This window comes from Guyanagaster necrorhizus, assembly GCF_019112545.1.
Source record: "Guyanagaster necrorhizus MCA 3950 unplaced genomic scaffold BT62scaffold_16, whole genome shotgun sequence".
Classification (NCBI taxonomy): domain Eukaryota; kingdom Fungi; phylum Basidiomycota; class Agaricomycetes; order Agaricales; family Physalacriaceae; genus Guyanagaster; species Guyanagaster necrorhizus.
Window position 1 is genome coordinate 1088693 of NW_025064895.1, and position 19679 is coordinate 1108371.

The 19679-nt window shown below is 47.2% G+C and overlaps 9 protein-coding genes across 9 annotated transcripts; 2 read left to right on the top strand and 7 right to left on the bottom strand.

Moving 5' to 3' along the window:
• Positions 1–684: 684 nt before the first annotated feature.
• Positions 685–2971, bottom strand: BT62DRAFT_212372 (DAGAT-domain-containing protein). Its single transcript, XM_043180078.1, has 14 exons — positions 2448–2971; positions 2290–2394; positions 2087–2233; positions 2025–2034; positions 1924–1975; positions 1854–1866; positions 1763–1791; positions 1467–1707; positions 1372–1404; positions 1280–1319; positions 1110–1224; positions 1012–1056; positions 854–944; positions 685–798 (listed from the first exon to the last, which is right to left on the bottom strand). The coding sequence occupies exons 1-14, from the start codon at positions 2558–2560 to the stop codon at positions 732–734; spliced, it is 1101 nt and encodes a 366-aa protein (XP_043038648.1). The 5' UTR covers positions 2561–2971; the 3' UTR covers positions 685–731.
• On the bottom strand, positions 2685–5879 carry BT62DRAFT_212223 (AAA ATPase). The gene is made up of 11 exons (XM_043180077.1): positions 5719–5879; positions 5615–5661; positions 5492–5558; positions 5200–5444; positions 5025–5153; positions 4578–4969; positions 4278–4526; positions 3791–4225; positions 3148–3737; positions 3010–3091; positions 2685–2957 (listed from the first exon to the last, which is right to left on the bottom strand). Exons 1-11 carry the CDS (start codon positions 5793–5795, stop codon positions 2823–2825), a joined length of 2448 nt encoding a protein of 815 aa, XP_043038649.1. The 5' UTR covers positions 5796–5879; the 3' UTR covers positions 2685–2822.
• A 108-nt stretch (positions 5880–5987) lies between these two features.
• On the bottom strand, positions 5988–6996 carry BT62DRAFT_951518 (tubulin-folding cofactor B). Its single transcript, XM_043188191.1, has 5 exons — positions 6881–6996; positions 6678–6827; positions 6524–6626; positions 6223–6466; positions 5988–6171 (listed from the first exon to the last, which is right to left on the bottom strand). Exons 1-5 carry the CDS (start codon positions 6971–6973, stop codon positions 6054–6056), a joined length of 708 nt encoding a protein of 235 aa, XP_043038650.1. The 5' UTR covers positions 6974–6996; the 3' UTR covers positions 5988–6053.
• Positions 6997–7415: 419 nt separating this feature from the next.
• Positions 7416–8137, bottom strand: BT62DRAFT_212409 (uncharacterized protein). Its single transcript, XM_043180079.1, has 5 exons — positions 7984–8137; positions 7847–7934; positions 7714–7794; positions 7646–7652; positions 7416–7596 (listed from the first exon to the last, which is right to left on the bottom strand). Exons 1-5 carry the CDS (start codon positions 8089–8091, stop codon positions 7560–7562), a joined length of 321 nt encoding a protein of 106 aa, XP_043038651.1. The 5' UTR covers positions 8092–8137; the 3' UTR covers positions 7416–7559.
• Positions 8138–8214: 77 nt separating this feature from the next.
• On the top strand, positions 8215–9332 carry BT62DRAFT_933573 (uncharacterized protein). Its single transcript, XM_043186580.1, has 3 exons — positions 8215–8342; positions 8396–8771; positions 8825–9332. Exons 1-3 carry the CDS (start codon positions 8250–8252, stop codon positions 9268–9270), a joined length of 915 nt encoding a protein of 304 aa, XP_043038652.1. The 5' UTR covers positions 8215–8249; the 3' UTR covers positions 9271–9332.
• Positions 9333–9483: 151 nt separating this feature from the next.
• On the bottom strand, positions 9484–10631 carry BT62DRAFT_1007540 (alpha/beta-hydrolase; the record flags this gene model as incomplete). Its single annotated transcript, XM_043177352.1, has 7 exons — positions 9484–9593; positions 9643–9667; positions 9733–9792; positions 9855–9943; positions 9994–10269; positions 10326–10382; positions 10436–10631. The coding sequence occupies 7 exons, from the start codon at positions 10629–10631 to the stop codon at positions 9484–9486; spliced, it is 813 nt and encodes a 270-aa protein (XP_043038653.1).
• Positions 10632–11422: 791 nt separating this feature from the next.
• BT62DRAFT_1027896 (lipase) lies at positions 11423–13118 on the bottom strand (the record flags this gene model as incomplete). Its single annotated transcript, XM_043178305.1, has 11 exons — positions 11423–11749; positions 11799–11873; positions 11930–11955; positions 12019–12089; positions 12149–12234; positions 12291–12376; positions 12441–12554; positions 12619–12659; positions 12718–12746; positions 12822–12866; positions 12923–13118. The coding sequence occupies 11 exons, from the start codon at positions 13116–13118 to the stop codon at positions 11634–11636; spliced, it is 885 nt and encodes a 294-aa protein (XP_043038654.1). The 3' UTR covers positions 11423–11633.
• Positions 13119–13344: 226 nt separating this feature from the next.
• On the bottom strand, positions 13345–16411 carry BT62DRAFT_951526 (glycoside hydrolase family 5 protein). The gene is made up of 18 exons (XM_043188192.1): positions 15945–16411; positions 15729–15890; positions 15645–15676; positions 15531–15591; positions 15420–15473; positions 15298–15367; positions 15173–15247; positions 15023–15123; positions 14950–14974; positions 14749–14896; positions 14436–14697; positions 14293–14385; positions 14237–14243; positions 14134–14179; positions 14025–14081; positions 13877–13974; positions 13762–13817; positions 13345–13705 (listed from the first exon to the last, which is right to left on the bottom strand). Exons 1-18 carry the CDS (start codon positions 15959–15961, stop codon positions 13615–13617), a joined length of 1455 nt encoding a protein of 484 aa, XP_043038655.1. The 5' UTR covers positions 15962–16411; the 3' UTR covers positions 13345–13614.
• Positions 16412–16819: 408 nt separating this feature from the next.
• Positions 16820–18438, top strand: BT62DRAFT_933574 (alpha/beta-hydrolase). Its single transcript, XM_043186581.1, has 9 exons — positions 16820–17142; positions 17192–17330; positions 17384–17497; positions 17551–17725; positions 17779–17843; positions 17900–17925; positions 17987–18061; positions 18112–18189; positions 18242–18438. Exons 1-9 carry the CDS (start codon positions 16941–16943, stop codon positions 18271–18273), a joined length of 906 nt encoding a protein of 301 aa, XP_043038656.1. The 5' UTR covers positions 16820–16940; the 3' UTR covers positions 18274–18438.
• Positions 18439–19679: the final 1241 nt, after the last annotated feature.

Consider the following 19679-nt stretch of genomic DNA (forward strand, 5'->3'; position numbering starts at 1 on the left):
ATTAACCATGCTGCTGTGCCATTTAGAATAAATGCTACACACTCATTTGTATCCCCTCTAACAAGCACTTATCTTTAAATTTCACCTGCATTGACACTCTTTCCTTGGGCGTCTACTCGAGGTTTGTAGATTTGCGGATTAATACAAGAATAATATGTATTGCAACGCTTTCTTGGTTAGACACCAAGTTTGTCGTTTGGAATTGATTCTATAACATTTTCGTATACTGCAATTGTCAGACAACTTACCACCACATGCTTTCTCGATTCAGGTTTGTGGTTCACGGATGGACGCGCTGGCGATTTGACCTGTCGTTTCGAGGATTACTTGTCCAGTTATCTGCCTAAGAATTCCGGCCCATATGAAAATTGTGCGTGCTGACTTTCAGATAACACGTATGCTGTCCCTGATGGATATGGGGTTATCATAGCAACTCGGGGTCGTCCATCTTTTAGTCGATAAAAAACCGATACCCTGTACGTGTGGTCTTGGCAAGGTCAGACTCGAATGTCGTTCCGCGCCACCCTAACCAACTATGCTCTAATATCCGTGAACTTCGCGCAGCAGCGGATTAACTAGAGTCAGGATGCATGGTAAAATGAGCCTAAAAGCGCCCCCGAGGCGTGAGAAAGTGAACCAATGACGACGTGAAATTTAGATTACTAAGGTAGGTATGTTATTGAATCACAAAAGATTCGAGTTATAACCAAAAGCCGTTCAATGAATGAATACTAATCGATAATATTCAACTCCCGCTTCCTAGCCTTGGCAAACTCATCCTTGTGGGAATCCCAAATCCTGGGTCATCATTCAGAACAATCCGCTAAGAGCTCGGGGAAGAAAAAAAGCGTACCGCTGCAGTTCCGCGATGTAGAGAGTTTGGATGCGCTGGACTTCCTCTATGTCTGGTTGATTGACTTGCTTCACGGGAATGGGACGTCCGACTGAGGGTAAAACATATTAGATAAAATCTGTAGTGGAGCACACCACATGCAGGTTCAAAGAACTTACCGACGGCGGTAATTCTTCGCCTATACGGGAGAAGACCAAGGTTATCTAACGCATCACTTGTCATCGGGGCGCCGAGGGAGAAGAAACAGACAACAGACAATTGAGCATCCCTCTTCCATGGAACAGCGGCAAAGTAAAGCCAAAGATCGCCTGAAACTTCTTCTGGAACATGTAGGTGGCAGTTCCCTTCTCGTTGGGCATTTGAGAAAAAATCTGATGGGAATTATTGTTCAGCTGTCCGGATTTTCATGGGAAAAAATAAACCGACATCGTTTTCTCCGAAAGAGAAGACCGGCACAAGGTCCGCTCTGGATGAATGAATAAGCCAAACGTTGATGAAAATATGGAAAAGAGACCTACCCTTCCTGAATCGCAATTTTGATAAACCCTAGTCTATTGCGATTTCGAAATTTTTAAAAAAAATAGATAGCAACGATTACGGTAAGATGACGTACCGTTTACGAAGAGTCAGATCGGCGGTTCCTGGGTGAGCGCTCAGACTCTCGGCGGCCCCTCCGACGACGATAGTGATAGACTGTCCCGGTCCGCTGTGTAGGATGTTACTGCACGACTTCTTGTTCACGCTCCCCATTCCCAAATGTATCATCAGTTCTCGATAGAATGGAAGCTTAAAGTTGCTCGAAAGGGTGAGAAGATGCGTTGTAATTCCAGGGAACAGTTTGGGGAAGCCAGTCACTACACATTTCCCAAATAAAAAAAATAAAACAATGAGTTCGTGAAGGCAACATACCATCGGTACCGAAGTTTGCAAAAGCCCCCCTGGAGATGACCTTGAGCTTGGCGGGAACGTAAAATAAACCAAAGCTGAACGACAAACGTACATGCCAATGATTCCTGTTCGTAACCTGTTCAAGAAATTTTAAAACATTTGTAGTGAGCATGTCGACATACCATGTGGATGGTAACCAAAAACATAAGTTCGATTTGGCGGTAAGTCTGCCTCCTAGATGCAATGGTCAAGGCCCGCATTTCCTCGTCAACGACGGACGGACCTTCAAGCATCTGGAAAACTGTCAACGTAGGCCCCGAACAGATCAGGAAGTGCCGTCCTCACGTAATAGGATAGTATGCCACGAAATACCTCCACCACGCACACCGGCGGTACCAGTGCCAGACCCGCCCTCCGTGCTCAGGCGATTTGTCAAGGTAATGCACCCAAATCGTATAGCAAGTAAGAAGAGGCCACAACGGCGGAAAGGAACTGGATCGCCGTGTCAGCTCCGTCCTCCAAAACTGGGATACCAATGACACACGCACCACAGAAAGATGAACAGCGTGCAGGATCCGACTATCAGAATCGACCAAATGGACACTGCCAGCATTTCCAGCCTCCGTTGGGCCGGTATCGAGGATGGAACAAAGCTGCACGACGCCCATTTCAGCACACCGCCCAAACCCAACGAAACGGTACGAACTCGATATTGTCATGAAGAGACTTCTTTACTGGCAGTAGCGGTGTCGTTGCGAATCCCGAGAGCCTCTTCCGAAGTGACGGCTTCGACAGCGGTGGTGACTGCTTCGTCGACATTTCCGTGGTTGCGGTGCCAAGAAGAAATTTGTCCGCTACTCTGTTTTGCCAAATTTCTGGGGATGATGCCCTACACCGCGTTCAGGACTGCAGTAATTTGGGAACAAGTACCATATTTCCACGTGGCAATCTCCGCGGCAAGAAATTACTCATAAAGCACATGTAACGAGCAATAACATTGACATTGGATCGTCTACCACTCATCTCATGAAATTAAAAACGTACAAAAACAAGAGGGTCGAAGATATACAGTCCTTTTTTCTTACGCATACAAGTCATCGTCAGCATTCTCCTCCGTAAATCCTGCATTGCCCGAAGCGACACCAGCCGTAGAACCAGAAGGCCCACCCTCGGGGAACTTGAAGTTGTTTCCAAACCCTCTCGACTGTTGCAGATTCTACAAGGAAAAGTCAGTTCACTTCAGGTTATCGGAAACAGACATAGCATACCTGAGAGAACATCTCATAACGTCGAATGTCTTGGTCGGAAACCGAACGACGGGCATACTTCATCGCCTCCTCAAAATGCTCCCTGCAAGAAGTCTTAAACATGCAATGTCTCCACTGAAGATCTATGCGTTTACAAACCTTGTGATTTGGGGGACGGGGTCCTCCTCCTCCACATCTTCTTCCATCTTGTCATCACCAGCAGCCTCCTCCTTTTCTTGCCTTTCCCGTGTCCTCCTAATATCCGCGTCGATGGACTCTCTGATAGCCAACTTTGCAGCACGTTGACAGATTTCGGTCAAATCCGCGCCGGAGAAGCCGTGCGTGTTCTTCGCCAGGAAACTAAGGTCAACTTCTGGGGAAACAGGCGACTTCTTCAGTGTAGCCTTGAGGATGGACAGACGAGAAGGCTCGTCAGGAAGAGGGATGTAAATCAACTGATCAAGACGACCAGGACGAAGCAGCGCCGAGTCTATCTGATCAGGTCTGTTCGTCGCGCCAATAATGAAGACGTTTTTCTTCGTGTTCATCCCATCCATCTCGGTGAGAATCTGATTCAGCACACGGTCACCTGCACCACCAGCATCCCCCGACGAGCCACCACGAGCCTTGGCAATCGAATCCAATTCATCGAAGAACATGACACACGGTGCAGCAGCCCGAGCCTTATCGAAAACGTCACGAACGTTGGCTTCAGACTCACCGAACCACATCGTGAGCAACTCGGGTCCCTAAAAGATCGTTCAAGACTTATTTGCCAAGGCACCAAGCAGAATCAGCGAACCTTAATACTAATGAAGTTGGCGTTGCATTCATTGGCAATGGCCTTCGCCAAGAGCGTCTTACCGGTACCAGGAGGGCCATAGAACAAGACACCCTTCGACGGCGACATGCCATACTTGATGAACTTCTCGGGGTGATCCACTGGGTATTGCACGGTCTCCTGCAGTTCCTGCTTGACCTTTTCCAAACCACCAACATCGTCCCAAGTGACGGTAGGCACTTCGACAACAGTTTCCCGAAGAGCAGAAGGATTCGATGTGCCCAATGCGAATCGGAAGTTGTCCATGGTAACACCGAGAGAGTCGAGAACTTCGGCATCAATGGTATCCTCGTCAAGGTCGATCAAATCCATCTTTTCACGAATTTGCTGCATAGCTGCCTCCGAACAAAGGGAGGCCACGTCAGAACCAACGTAACCGTGGGTGTCCGCGGCGATCTATAAAACATTGTAGCTCAATGACCGTTTAGAAAAAGCAGGACTAGCATACCTGCTCGAGGTCAACGTCGTCGGCCAATTTCATGTTCTTGGTGTGTATACGCAAAATTTCGAGACGGCCAGTAGGGTCAGGGATACCGATGTCGACCTCACGATCAAATCGACCGAATCGTCGCAAAGCAGGGTCAATAGAGTTAGGTCGGTTGGTCGCAGCCATAACCACAACGTTAGACCGCGCCTTCAGTCCGTCCATCAGTGTAAGCAGTTGGGACACAACACGACGCTCGACTTCTCCATTGGTCTTTCAAACAAGTCAGTCACGAGTATATAGATGAAGCCTCGTAAGATGCACCTTTTCACGCTTAGGAGCGATTGAATCGATTTCATCAATGAAGATGATAGCAGGCGAGTTCTTCTCGGCCTCTTCGAATGCCTTCCTCAAATTACTCTCACTCTCTCCGGCCATCTTACTCATGATTTCGGGACCATTGATCAAGAAGAAGAAAGCGCCAGTCTCGTTTGCAACCGCCCGTGCCATCAACGTCTTACCCGTTCCGGGTGGGCCGAACATAAGAATACCGCGGGGAGGTTTGATACCAATGGATTTAAAAAGTTGAGGATGACGGAGCGGTAGCTCGACGAGTTCACGAATCTGAGCCATCTGCTTGCGGCATCCACCAATGTCATCGTATCCGACGTCATTGAGATTTGATTCCTCGTCCTCACGCTTGACAGGGTCTCCCTCTGGAGCATAGGAATGAGTGAGAAAGATATCTGGTTAGTTCAGACAAAAGCTTACCGGTATGAATGACAGTATCCTGCGCGACTATACAGAATTCGGCGGGGTCTGTTTCGATGACTTTGAATTCGACAGTTCGCATGCCTCCTCGCACAAGGAAGGTGTCACCCTTCCGGACGGGTCGGTAAGCTGTGAAAGGTTAGCGTCGAGAAAGATAGTCAATCGCGACGCGTACCTTCAAGGAAGTACGGTTTGAGGTAAACGTCAAAGATATTGCCACTGAGACCCTCAACGGAGTCATCAAACGGTAAAATATGGACTCGTTTTCCGTATTTGATATCGAGACACGGGTGAACATTGACGAGATCACCGAGTTTGACTCGCAAATTGTTACGGGCGACCTTGTTCATCTGGATTCTCCCTTCTTCGACATCATCGGAACTTAGGCAAATCAAAACGGTATCCCGTCGCTTCTTGCCGCTGTGCTACTATTAATTCTGAGTTCAACGATAGCGGTAGGTACTTACCGGATGATGATAGTGTCACCTCGGAAGAGAGACAAGGTCTCCATCGTAGCTGGGTTGATGGTCGCGACTAGAGAGATGCGATTGTTAATGCTTCATCTCCCTGCAATGGGCACTGTCACTCACCAGAGTTGTCGTCTGCCGACGACTCATCAACAATCAAGCGATTTGGCCTGGCGAGGCGTCCGGATTTCAGTACACTTCACCGGAAATAATCCAGGACCACTCACGACTTCTTGGGCCGCAAAATAGCAGTTGAAATGTCATTGGGACCGGGTTGCGGGGGCGCACCACTAGGATCAGCCATTATAATGGAATCGGAGTAAAGAAATAGTAGGAGAGATGAACGTTACAAAGAAAAGAGGTGGGACGCGCGTCCACGACGTTAGTGTCTCTGGCAAATAAGCACAAAGAAAAACACGTGGGGCCCCCTTCCTGCTGTTTCTGGAAGTTACTGCTACTGTCTCGAGTACCGCAGGCGAAGTAGAGACAAGCAAGAGACAGATTGAAACCATCACTGACACGAGGGGGTGCCAGTAACATAATATTCTTTTAAAGGATACATTCACATTTCTTCGTCAAAGTCGATTTCCTCAGCAGGGAAATCACCAACTTGCACCTTCTCTGGTCGTACAAAAATACCATACTTTGGCCGGCATTCAAAATATCTTTTCCCTTGTATTCTGAGAATATTTTCAGTGGTTGTATCAAGGACGCTGTGAAGAGCGACTTACGACCCATCATTCTTACCAAAAGGCTCATCATACTCTACCCCTACCCATATCCCTTCACCAGACCCAAATTTTGTTGGCCCAACGAAACGTACGGTCCCTCGCTTACTGAACCCAGGTTCTGAGGATTCAATTTCGCATCGAGAGCCTATAGGGATATTGATTTCGGGAGTGGACTGTATCTTGACTTCGTCCTTAGGCGCAAATCTACCCACTTGGTGGCGTTGCTTATATGCCAATACAGTATCTGACGCGTTTTGATGGGTACGGCATATATGATATCACTTCATTTGTTGCACCTCACCTGGTCGCGCTGCGTACTCTGCTTCCGTTAGCTCGAACTTGTCTACTTTTGAAGTGTCTGTTAATTGCCCCGTAAATGATGTCGAAGGGTCCAAATCATCTACCTGACGCAATCAATCCCTCCGCGATAATATATACGACAGGAACGCGCATACTTTCAATACTTGTAGGCTTCTAACGCCGTAAAAGCCCAGCGGCTTGCTATCATCGGACAGTTGCGCAATGATTGTAGGGTCGCTATCCGAATTTAACAGAGATATAGACTGATTTGCAACCGGAATGCCCGTAATCAGTTCCAGCTTTCCCTAGCGGAACAATGTCAACGGTTTTGTCGCCCCGGTAGTAATCATCATCTAACCTTTAATTGTCCGATTGTTGTGTGGAGTTCGAGTCGCCTTTCAGATCGAGTATCAGGGGAGACCACGAATATGTTCACGACACCTGAAGACATGATTCTCGTGAATGAGAGTGGTAAAATTCCTCTATCATTGAAATTCGGCGCGAATTCCGTGTTAGACAACGGTCACGTGCATTGATTGCCTTAGGGCGACGTTCAATTTTTTCATCAACTTGATTTTAAAGGATGATTGCAAACGTGGGGAAAAGTAAATGTATGCTAAGGCACCGGCCTCGATCGACAGAACACAGTAACTGCCGTGAGTATCGAAACAAGTAATTACATGCTCGCTATCGCACTCGTGTCTCAGAGATACAACTGAATTACGCAAGTATCGACAGGGCTCAACCATCTCCCTCGCATTAGTCTGCTAGGTCCTCAAATCTTCGCGAAGACCGTGACGATTATGCTTTCCAGAAGCGAATTCACGTAGACTTCTTGTACAGAGAATTGATAGCGAGGTTGTAGGCACACTTCTACGGAAGTGGACAGTGTTAATATATCTTCTAACATATTCGCATTCTTGAAAAAGGCGAGACCCAGCAGTCCTGTTGCGAGTATAAAACTTATTATGCGGATATCGCAAGGATCGCGACCTATCTGTCGACGTTGTCGCACCCATCACTCTGGACCTAGCTGATCAGTTTTCTCTCCATTGGTGCGTGCAAGCCGTGCATCTGCTCTAGAATCAGTATTGGCAGTGCCTAGAGCACAGGTAAATCTCACCGATAGACTGCAAGAGTAATGCGGTTACATTAAACAACTACCAAGAGATGAGGACGTAGTGAACGCACAGGTGGTCATAGGTTCGTCTGCAGAACGGATCTGAAGCTGATAGAAATATGCCTTGTCGTTGTTACATTTACCGCACGAAGCTGTAAAAAATTGAACTCATGGCGTACACAGATTTCAGAGGGCAGACAGCACCTTGTGTCGCATCCGCATGCTCCCATGCTTGATCTCCGCCAAGAACATCGTCTATTTCTTTTCGTTTTAGTCTTGTTCTTGAAGTCATCTGCAGGGCGACGTCAATCGATGGAGGGGGGATGCAGAGATCTGTATACCTGCTTTGTTATCGGGAACTCGTATGGACAGGTGTTGCACGCCCATTTGTTATATCCCTTTTCTGAAGAAATTACCAAGAGATTCGCACAGGTTGGGCAGAACAGCATCACAGCCGACGAGGCGTAATGGCAGTGGAAAGCAAAAATGTCCGTGACGTAATTCGATCTTGTCGGCTTCCGGGCCGACTACTTATTGAGGCCTGCAGCGGCGGCGGAACATATCTTAACCTGAACTCTCATTCTCGCTTGCCTACCCCTAAGTAATAATGTTCGGTTTCCTCAGAAATAACAGAGCAGGATCTTCACGCACCTGTCTGTCCCAGGCTCCTCCTCAATGGTCTGCTGCTCCTGAAGTTCCAGTACAGTGCCACATCTCATTCTTTAAGAATCTCTGCTCATATCTGTAACATAGTACGAATATGGCTTATACAACGAGGCTTCCGAACAGGAATACGATGATGCGGAAGATTTTTGTAATAAATATCCTGTACAGCTGCCTAGAATTCTGCCCTCTTATGTCGTCGAAAAGATCAGCAACAACGGCTGCCGATCTTGGGGCATAGAAATGCCTCCTCCTGGATCTAGATTCTCTGGTACAATCCACAACATCGACACCAAACCAGACTCCAAAACTCCCCCGATTGTCAGAGTACGCACCGACAGGAATTGTCGTGATTACTGCCTCCTCAGTGACCTTCCTGTGATGGCTGGACTGTACGAAACTCCTGGAAAAGTGGGCTTCTACTATGAAATCCTTATCCACCGGATGGACGGGTTTCTTGCCATCGGTGAGCATCTAAAGTACTTCACATCACACTTGAGCTGACAACTCCCCTCGTAGGCACTGCATGTCAGCCTTATCCGACATGGCGGCTACCAGGCTGGAACCGTCTAAGTGCAGGCCTACACCTGGACGACTTCAGGAAGTTTTTCGAAGACCCGAGTGGTGGCCGTGACTATACCAATGCCCTACAACGCATCTCGTCTGGAGATACGATAGGGTGTGGCTTCGAGTTTCAGACCGGGTCCCTATTCTATACATACAACGGTATTCGTCTCCCAAATGCGTTCACTGGCATCTACCTTCCCCGCCACAATCACGATGTATATGCGGCTATCGGCGTGGAGGGGTTGTGCGATTTCGACGTGAACTTCGGCGGCGAGCTGGTCAAATGGCCCGAAGGGAACGAGTGGCAATGGAAGCTCGACGGGATTATTAGGAGACTTGGATATCCATGTAGCGGAAATAGTTTTGACGAGGAATTACCCTCTTACAGCCGGACGTAACCTAGCAATCGAGCTCGAATTACCAAGTGTTCTTCGTATTGAGTGCAGAGCCCGTACATCAAGTAAAAGCAGATACGACTATTCAATAGCGAATTGTGATTCCATCATAAGGACCACTGTTATCTTGTATATCGCCAGAGAAAATTGGTCTCGACAGCACTATCAGTACATTCGTGTGAAGGGTTTTCTTGCCCTGAACATGCGATCTTCCTATCAACACGTCTCCCGGCCGTCAAAGCTCAGTGTATCTGGACAAGAGTTCCAATTGTTGTTGTCTTCAATATGAATCTCGCCGGAAGGGTGGCGGAATCCCAGAAGTTTCGCTGATTAATTCTGTCCTCAGTGTGAACTCTCACTGTTGTATCTACAAACCTGGCAACGCCAAGATGAAATCTTTCTAGAGCGTTAAGATTGATACCGTCAGAAATCCGAAACGCAGGCTGAGGCTCACTTATTATTGACGTGTGTGAGGTTCCCAGCCAGAGCAGAATCCACGTAGTCTGCAGACTCTTGATTTCCAACCTGACATCGTGAGAGGAGAAAAAGACTTAAAATAAAGATCCATAGAAGGTACTTGAACGTACGCGAGGCATGCCATAACCGATCATCTTGAAAGTAGCATTCGTCAATTGGAGAGGGAGATACACAGCATCCAAGAGTGATAGTGCGGCGGCTGAGGGACAAGTCAATTAGCTTAGAACGGAGACTAGGTGTACAACAAACCGAGCGAATGTCCAACAAGTGTTACGCTGTTGGCGTTATGATCAGACAAAGCGGCTGTCACAGCTCGTAAGATATCTTTCGCGGACCTAGGTTGAGGCCAAAATATAAGTAGACACAGGAACAGATCTGAGGAGCCAGCTGATTTTCCCTGGGTCTCCTTGAATCCGCTGTGAACTTGGATATGAGAACTGAGGGAAAAGGTCAAAATCCAAGTTGGTAGGCAAAAAGTCGACGTCAGTAAGTAGAGATTCGCTGGGAGAGTATAAGAGAAAACGACTACGATGAAAATATAACTGGGACATCTCAGTAACAAGAGTGCCTTGATGAGCTACGGTCACCGTCTCCGCCAGATGCGATGGGGATGGAATCCGGGTTTCTCGTACAAGGAACTAAGTTTTGAATCAATGCCAAGAATACTCAGATACAAATCAATGGTACTCACATCCGCAATCCCAGTTAATAGTAGTACTAGGCTGACAATACGCTGTACTAGCAAAAAATGTGTACGGTTTGTACGCTGTGATTTGGTCGTCAGTAACGACAGTAAGATAAAAGCGGATGTGGAAGGCGGAAGGGTTCCCGCTTAGTCCAAGGACCTGAAAGATCGGGAGAAAGGAGACATGTCTGAAGAGGAACATGATGAGGTGACGGTTGGCGGGAGTAGTAACCAGCCTTTCATTAAATATATCGCGCAACTTCTCATTGATGAGTCAAAATTGCAATGTAACAGGAGACTGGCAGAGAGATGTGTGATGATCAAAAGGCGCAGCGGGCCAGTGTGTGATACCAAGCGTTAGGCGCTCGTAAGTCGCCAGTTCGTTGTGAACAAGAGATTTATGATGTGGAAGAAAATCTGACAGAATAGTTCGGCTGCACATTTTTTCACAAGCCGACCAGCTAAACTGAGACGATCATTATACATGTCGACGAAGAGGCAAAAGAATATCAAGATCCTGATCTTCCGGAGATGTTGACTAGCAGTTCCGATTCGACCTCTGTAGGCGCGACAGATTATACAGCATCTCGGTCCAATGGGGAGAAAAGCTGTTAGGCGTGCTACAGCCCAGCATGATGAGCATCAGGATAGCAGGCAGTGTCACAAAGTAGTAAGGATCTCCAAGAATGGGCCAGCAGCCTGCAAACGGTCTTGATGTGACGAAAGGGTTGAGCACTGAGCAGCCCTCCAGTATTTGTTAAACTGAACACATTGGTTGTCGCTCCTCTCGTATTTCAAGGTCTACTAGCACTGAAGGTCGCGACTCGCCATTGGCAGCGAAAGTTGATATTCGGAAGGAGTCCGGATGCTCACGTGAGTCACGTGATTGTTCCATTTCCTATGGCTTCGCCTCAACGTTTCCCTCCTTCTGGGATTCCATCCCTTGGAAACGACGGCTGTGTGCCGAAACCACGACATACAAAACTTTGTATGCGAAGGTCGAAATTGGAGTTGATCCTACTTGACTTTGATTACTTAACTGAGCCCGTCCCTGCTGCTATTCTCAAAATAATACTGAGAGCATTTTGCCTTGAGAGGATAGCTTCCCTCGATCCTTAAAAGACATTAAGTACAACATCATTCTCCCCATAAACAAAGCATCGACAGGCTGCATACGCGACGAAACGGATAGGGAACAATGCGTTCAACAGCTTGAGTCCATTTCGACACCGTCATAGGGTCCGTCATGGTCATTTAAGTCACCAACAAGTATGCTACTGACATCCCCAACAGTACATCCCTTTTCCGGGTTGTCTTGACCTGCAATTTTTTCAGCATAAGTGAGGTAGAATGCAAAACGTGCTCTTGCCTGGGCAGGAATTCCAGTCGTTGTCGGAATCGATATGGATCTCTCCAGAAGGCTGATGAAATCCTAGAGCCATCCCTACGTGTTCAACCAAAGTCAATATATCTGTCGCGCATACAAATGTCATAGCACACCAGGCAGAATTGGAACAGGATCCTGCCTAAAAGGATTCACCGGTTAGCCTCAAAGAATGCCTGCGAATTTTGGGGTGAAACACGCCTACTTGTTATTTATGTGTGAAATCTTGCCGGGAAAAGAAGCATCCAGATAGTCGGCGAATTCTTGGTTCCCTACCTATGCATTGAAAAGTGGGTCAAGCACGCTGAAACTGTGGAGTAGATTCATATACTAACCCGAGGCAAACCATAGCCAATCATCCTGTATGAAGCATCTAAGTGGAGGGGAAGATAGACAGCGTCCAAAAGCGACAAAGCAGCCCCTGAGAAAAATGTTTCCATTTAGATAATGTCTATACTCGAAAGTCGAACAACGGACCGAGGGAATGTCCAACAAGGGTTACATTGTTCGTACCGTATTCTGACAAAGCAGTAGTGACGGTGCTTAAGATATCCTCCGCCGACCTATACAAGGATAGAAGATAGAAGGCACTGCAAGCGAGCAGGTATCATCATGTAATGGACTCACCTGGCCTGGGAATCTCTGAAACCACTGTGAACCAAAATATTAGAGCTAATTCCAGGGAAAAGATCGGGGTCCAAAGGAGACAGCGCGAAATCCCCATCGGTAAGGAGCGATACACTGATATTGTAAGATAAACGGTGAGCATTCTGAGGCGGACGTGTCAAAGACATATGACACCCACATTTGTGAAGGATCCGTCCCTTGGTGGGCAACTATGACCGTCTACTCTGTCCCGTCAACATCATACGTGATCCGAACCAAATGGAATGCCGGAACGTACGGATAACGAAGGGGAATAGCCAACATACCCTACAGGCTTCAATGAATGGAGTACCGTAAATAAGCACAACGACAACTTACAAAATTGCACATCACCTCCATCACCCCCAGACGCGACGGGCTCAAAGTCTGAGTTTGCTTCGCAATCGGCTTTCAATGAGCAAGTCAAAACAATATCAATGAAGAGAAGAATGCATGATAGGTACATCCGCAATTCCACGCCAAAGTCGCGTTGGGTTCGCAGTATCCTGCACTGGCAAAGAACGTGTACGGTTTAAACGCTGTGATTTCTGCTGAACTTAGGACAGTAATCCCTTGACGAGGATGTAGAGTAGCCTGGACTACTAGAGCGATTCTAAAGATCGTGGGTAGGCCAAGGAGGGCAAAGATGGGGGTCTTCATTCCTCTGGGGGAAAGGATGAAATATTCGGTGTCATTAAACCAGTCTATATATGAATGGCTATACCTTTCTTCCAGAGAAGGGCGAAAACAAGCGGCATGATGAGTAGAGGTTTGTTTACACATGCATCTGCTGATCTCGCAGTAACTGCCTGTGCGAAGTCTTACGGAGGTTTTAAGTCCAAACTCAGAGGCAGGCCTAATAGCAGTTCTAAGAATATACCATGTTACGTTGTCTGAGATAGCCATATGGACCACCAGGATCTCTACATCGTAGAAGACCAGACTTAGATAATGCAAATGGTGATCGTAGATGTCGTGAACCCCTAGATACCGCGTTCAAGTCAAAATAGTTGTGTTCATTATAAGTACTAAGTAATGTATAACTCAACAGTTTCCGAATCTTCCGTATCTGCACCCTACAGTCCAAGAAGTACATCAAGGACCCCACCAACATGGAGACATAACAAAGCATAACGGCTGCAATGAGGACAAAAGATCATTGGATATAACCATCACAAACGTTTGTATCATTCAATTTGGACGGATCACGTGTGAGGAAGCCCAGTTTAACGCCTTCCAGGTATGACCTAGAGCATATGAGATCAGCATGCAGTTTGATCATGGAAGACACATTCGCACTGACCATTGTCTGGCGAGATCACCGGCCAGAGTTGATATCTCTACCTTGAAGTTCCAGAACTGAACGAGACGGAAAGCCATTACACATGGGAAGTGATATAAGGTGGGCTGAAACTCACGATCCAACCAGCGCCTTTGGTGTAGGCCAGCTTCTGAGCATCCGCCCACTTGTAGAGGAATTCGTCTGTAGCATTGAATTGCGTTGATAAGCCCCATTCTGGAAGTAAGGTCAATCAAAGGAAAGATTGTTGAACACATGTTGCGAACCTCCGAATACAAGCGGGCTGTTGCCTAATGCGGCATCAGCTTGTACGCGTTGAAGGTCTGCTCCATGGTTAAACAAATATTCATGGATCTTCTCATCACGTCAACTTACTGCAAATACTCTCCAGGTACGCCTGTTCATTTGGGTCTGCGACACCCTATAATATATTCTCTACAATCATGCAAGGATCGCAAAATGATCAAAGATCACCCACCCCGAACCTAAAGGATCCTATGAGGACAACGGAAAATCACGGAACGGTCAACTCACGAATAGTATAGATGGTTGTCATAGATTTGAGGTCCTATTTGTGCGTCACTTGGGTTGGGGGGGTTGTCGTATTGCCAGTTGATGTCCATGAAACTAATAAGCTATTTGAGAACCATTGTTGTATCAATACGTAAGAGATATACCTTGTGTACAAGGGCTCACGACTGGAGTGGGGACTAAACCGTGTCATGCTGTCCAATGCGAGTTCCGTAATAACCTCGACGAGGATCGGCACTGCTTCCAGGAGGGCGGACTGAACTTCGGGAGTAAAATTTGGCAAAGATTCTTCCAAAGCTACTGTGAAGTTCGTCGTATCCGTAGGGGCTATCTTCGTCCCAGACCAAGGAACATCGATGCCTAAAGTAAGTTCGACTGCTCGCACTACCTGAACGAAATTTTTCTGGACTATTCATAGTGGTTTTAGTACGGAAAATACAAGAGATGCTAAGAACGCACAATCGCCATATCCTGGAGTCTGAGTAGCATTCATGATGGGTTCATTCACGGCTTCGATGGCAACAACACTGCCGAAGTCGGGATCAAGGTGGGAAAGCGCGGTCATAACAGCAGTCCAAACAAGGGCACGACGATAATTATAATCAGTCTTGTAAAGATTGCTCAGTATCTGGCGCATCTCTTAGAAATGACGTAACTTACGTAGAACTCAACGTCGGATGTACACCTAAATTAAATAATGTTTAGGAGTATATAATTCATTCAGGCGACAAACCTTCCGGTAAACATTTGATTCGGAGTCTGAACGCCCGGAAGGGCGTGATGGTCAAGAATTGCGATGATACCAGAATCCTTCAGCTGCCTCAATCCTCGTTTCTACACATACTTGGTCAGGCAATCCCCAACGAGAGTCTGGGGAACGCACAAGCTGGTGTATACCTCCTCGCGGATAGAACTCGGTCTTCCGGTCGACAAGAGCTTCAACGATCCAATAGCCCAACTGATCGGTACAGTTAACATACGATCATCCGCATAGAGAAGTTGACTCACCGGAATACGAACGGTATTTATGCCTACTTCCATGAGGTCATGGACATCGTCTTCGTTGAACCACGAAGACCTATCATGGAAAAGGTCAATACCGGCCCAGATAAAAGCATATTGTCTGTTACCAATGCATGTTGAATATTCCATCTACTGTGTCAGGGTATGCACGAGCAAATGCGCTGGTGTTGAGATACATGAGGCCCACTAGGGAATGAATGAGGGAGAAAAGATAGTACAATTCTGTCGCGATACACTGGGAGCAATCACTGCATTGTTGACCGCCCATACGGATCCACTCTATGGATTGAGATCAGTGTGGTTGTAATCAGTCAATGCAAAAACGAAGATACCTGCTGGTAACATCCAAGACTCGAGAACAAGCCTACGAAGGGATGACATGGGATGACGCGTAAATAAACATTGATAGGGCGCACCAGGACCCTAGATTCACACCGTATATTTTGCTGGGCAAGCGAGCATGCACAGAAATAGAGAGAAAGGAAAAGAGTGACACGTAGAAGATGTAGTACATGGGGAGGTACATTGAATGACAGGTCAAGCCTAGGAGTCGGCTTTTTAAAGGCCACAGATCGCTCCTATATTCAAGCTCCCTCATGTGTCTATTTCGCGTCATGACAGGCTTCTCTTACCTTTGAGCGTTCTTCATTTGGCCCGTCAGGCGAAAATAAGTGGAAGTAAATCAGAGCTTCCCGAACCGAGCAGCGCGAAGCCTAAACCAGCGCGCGCTCGTACAACATATGTGGGGAAAATGCGGGAGCTTGATGCGCCTCGAGTGGTAAGCAGAGCGATCATTGCATCGATATCGACCAGAGAAACGAATTCTCTATCTGAATGGTAGCTCCAAAAAAAAAAAAAAAGAGCTTTCTCCCGCCTTCCCGATAGAGCCATTCAGCTGAAGAAACCGCTTGAGAGAAGCTCAGAAAAGGAGCCACAATAATTCGGTTCAATGAGGCTTTTACTGGTCGAGTCAGAGCACAAGAGACATAAAAAGTTAGAGATTCAACGATAACGCGCCGTACGCGCATTCTCTTGTAAAAGTGACGCATCACACAGAGGAAACAGTCCAAAAACAGGTCCTGCAATAGTGTGGTTGAGGAGGAAAGGATATTTCACGCTCCGATTCGACCGTGATCGCGTGATCATCAGTTGTTCCTTGCCAGTTTCCACATGGCTCACGACTCTCGTCCTCTTCAAAGGAAAAACTCTGAAGAAGAACCGAGTTCCATTGTTCGCAGAAGAGCAAGCTTTTCTGGAGAACCGGAGTGGATAGGCATCTTCACACAGAGGACCCAGCGCCAGGCCTCCCAATCCTTCTCAGGCTGGCTACCCCACAAGCGCTTCCTCAGTCCTGCAATTGAACAATGTCCCGGAATGATGGCAAGTAGAGATCTCAAGAAAATCTATACCCACATTCACAACGTCCTACTCTTCGCGGTTTTCTTAAATAACATTTTGTGCTGAATACGAACCAAGACTCAATGTGTAAATTGCTTTCGGCTATATTATTATCGAAGCATAGATTAATACTCCTGGCGCGTGTCTATCAACGTGACTAGCATCTGGGTAGCTCTTATAAATTTGGGAGATGTTTTCCCATTCTTTTCTTTCCTGGGAGACTTCTCGTCATGGTCCGTTTGTTGATCTGTTTGGCTGTCCTTTTTCTCTTTGACTTACTGGTGTCTGCTTCACCGCTGCAACCATCTGTCCTTGATCGGCGCCAGTTGATGACGACGCTGACCTCTGCGCAAGTCTCCGCTTTCAAGCCCTACAGTTACTATGCCAGTGCAGGATACTGCGAGCCATCAACGACGTTGACTTGGACCTGCGGTAGGCAATACCTACCTCGTACGTCACTTTTACTGACTAGTCTATGTAGTCCCTTGCCAGGCCAACCCAGTCTTCAAACCCCTTGGATCGGGGGGTGACGGCGGCGACGTACAGTTCTGGTACGTGGGTTATGATCCCAGTCTTGACACCATCATTGTGGGCCACCAGGGAACCGATAGTTCGAAGATGTCAGTCTTTCCATCCACTTATTCCGCAACCCATTTATGTATTCTTTTCACAGTCTGCCTATTATTACGGATCTCGACTTCTTTCTCACGGACCTCGACAGCAGCTTGTTTCCTGGCATAGACTCAACCGTACAGGTTCACAGTGGCTTCAAAGAGTCGCAGGCTGAGTACGTTTTGCAGTTTGGTTGATTCAACTCTTCGACCAATCATAATTGTCCAGCACGGCTACGGAAGTCCTTTCCTTGGTGAAAACTGCCATGTCGAAGTATTCAACAACCTCTGTCGCCGTTGTCGGACACTCCCTTGGAGGAGCTATTGCTCTTCTAGATGGTGTCTATCTGGACTTGCAGCTCCCTATGGCGTCTGTGTCCGTAATCAGCTATGGCATGCCCAGAGTAAGCGGTGCCTCGTTACTTGTACCTTAGCACACGTTCAACTCGTTGCTCAGGTCGGAAACCAAGCTTTCGCGGATTACGTTGACGCGCATGTGAACGTGTCCCATGTGAACAACAAGTACGCTATTTCCACTGCATTCCCGATTCCAGAGTGGCTTTCTCAAAGAGTTCCAGGAGAGACCCAGTGCCTATCCTTCCAGGTACAAAACGAAATGATAACCCTTCGACCGCTTCATGTCCTGATGAATATATTCTATCCAGGGAGATTCCTGGGATTTCATCATTGCTCTGGCGAGAAGCACATCACCGACTCCAATGCATGGGTCGCCTGTCCAGGTACAGGTTCCTACAACATACTTTTCGACAATCATAATGATTCTCTGCAGGCCAGGACAACGAAGACCGTCTATGCACCGTCGGAGAAGTCAGTAACATTCTGGTGGGTGATGCATTGGATCACGATGGTATGTCTTTCTCTTCATCATCCGGAGTGCTCTTGGTATATACGGCCGTTAGGTCCTTATGATGGAGTAACAATGGTATGTTGATACTCACAATCTACGGTGGCTCTGTTGGAGAGAGGCATTTCGGAGAGCCGAGCTGAGATGTAGTCCAATGTAGCCGGATATATCTCCCAAAAGAGGTAGCTATTCATGTTCTCATCATTCCAGGAATGGTGTATAGAACTTGGCTTCGTAACGAAATAAAGCGGGTAAATTAAAATAGCTTGAAGTCTCTGAATCGTGGTGGGTCTCATGCGATAGTCGCCTTGTTTATATGAATGGTCTAAGTACTCCCCGTTGCAGAGCACTTGAAGAAACCGTATCCGTAGCCCGCTATCACCGAGATATCATAATTAATGATATATCTTCACAAGTCGACCTGGGAGAAACTAGCCACTGTGATCCAATTTCCTTACTTCCTTTCAAATCGACGGTCAGAGTGGCACATAACACCGAGTAAACAGTCCAAAAAGCGGACAATCCGAGCTGAAGCTATGATTTGTGGCTCCGAAGCACATGTTGATGAATCATCCACTGATGTAGGCCTCGCAGATATTGTATCGACTAATTTCCTCCGATTCTTCCTTCTCCTGCAATACCAGGCAGGAAGAACTGAGAAGAAGGGCCCTTGTCCCATTATTTAATCGGCATCACAAAAACGTCTCTGTTGACCCGAACTCCACTGCGTCCGTCCTTCCCGAATCCTGGCAGGGATCTGCAAAACACTTCTTTCTGGCCCTTCACACGAGAGCTCTCCGCAAAAATGATGGCTCCTGTTATGGCGTAGGAAATTCTTTTCTTAGGATCATGGCCACTCTTCATTCTTCCCATCTCTTCGTCGAATCTGACGTCCTGTATTGAGGACCCAATGTGCTAATATCGAAGACATCAAACTACTTGCGCAGCTTTCTATCGCCGGAGCTGCTTGGCCGATATTTACAACACGATGTTATCCTCCGTTGGAGGCGTCCCACTATAGTTCCTTCTTTGAGTCGCTGGGTTGTTCTTTCTCTTGCCTCTTTTGTTTCTGCTTCACCGCTCGAGGCATCTATTATTCATTGGCGCCAGTCGGTAACATACCTCACGCCTGAACAGGTTGCCGCTTACAAGGCTCTAGGGATGCGCACCGTATCCGTACCGTCAGCGGTTTGGGAATCATTTTTTACGGCCATATTTGTATGGGTATTGTACGGGTAGGCGAAATTTGCACGGATACCTATTACTTTGGTATGTAATGAGTCAAACGTGATATGTGTCACTTTAACCATAAAGCTTACCTGCCCTAGGTCACCATCCTGTCATACGATGCCCATATACAGGATGCAGTCAAAACCCGTACTGTACCATCGAGGCCCCTTTCTCATATGGTATACGACCGCCATCGACGAACATTGAACTGGACCTGCAGCATCTCCTTAATGTATCTATGGCACTGATCGGTCTTTAGCGAT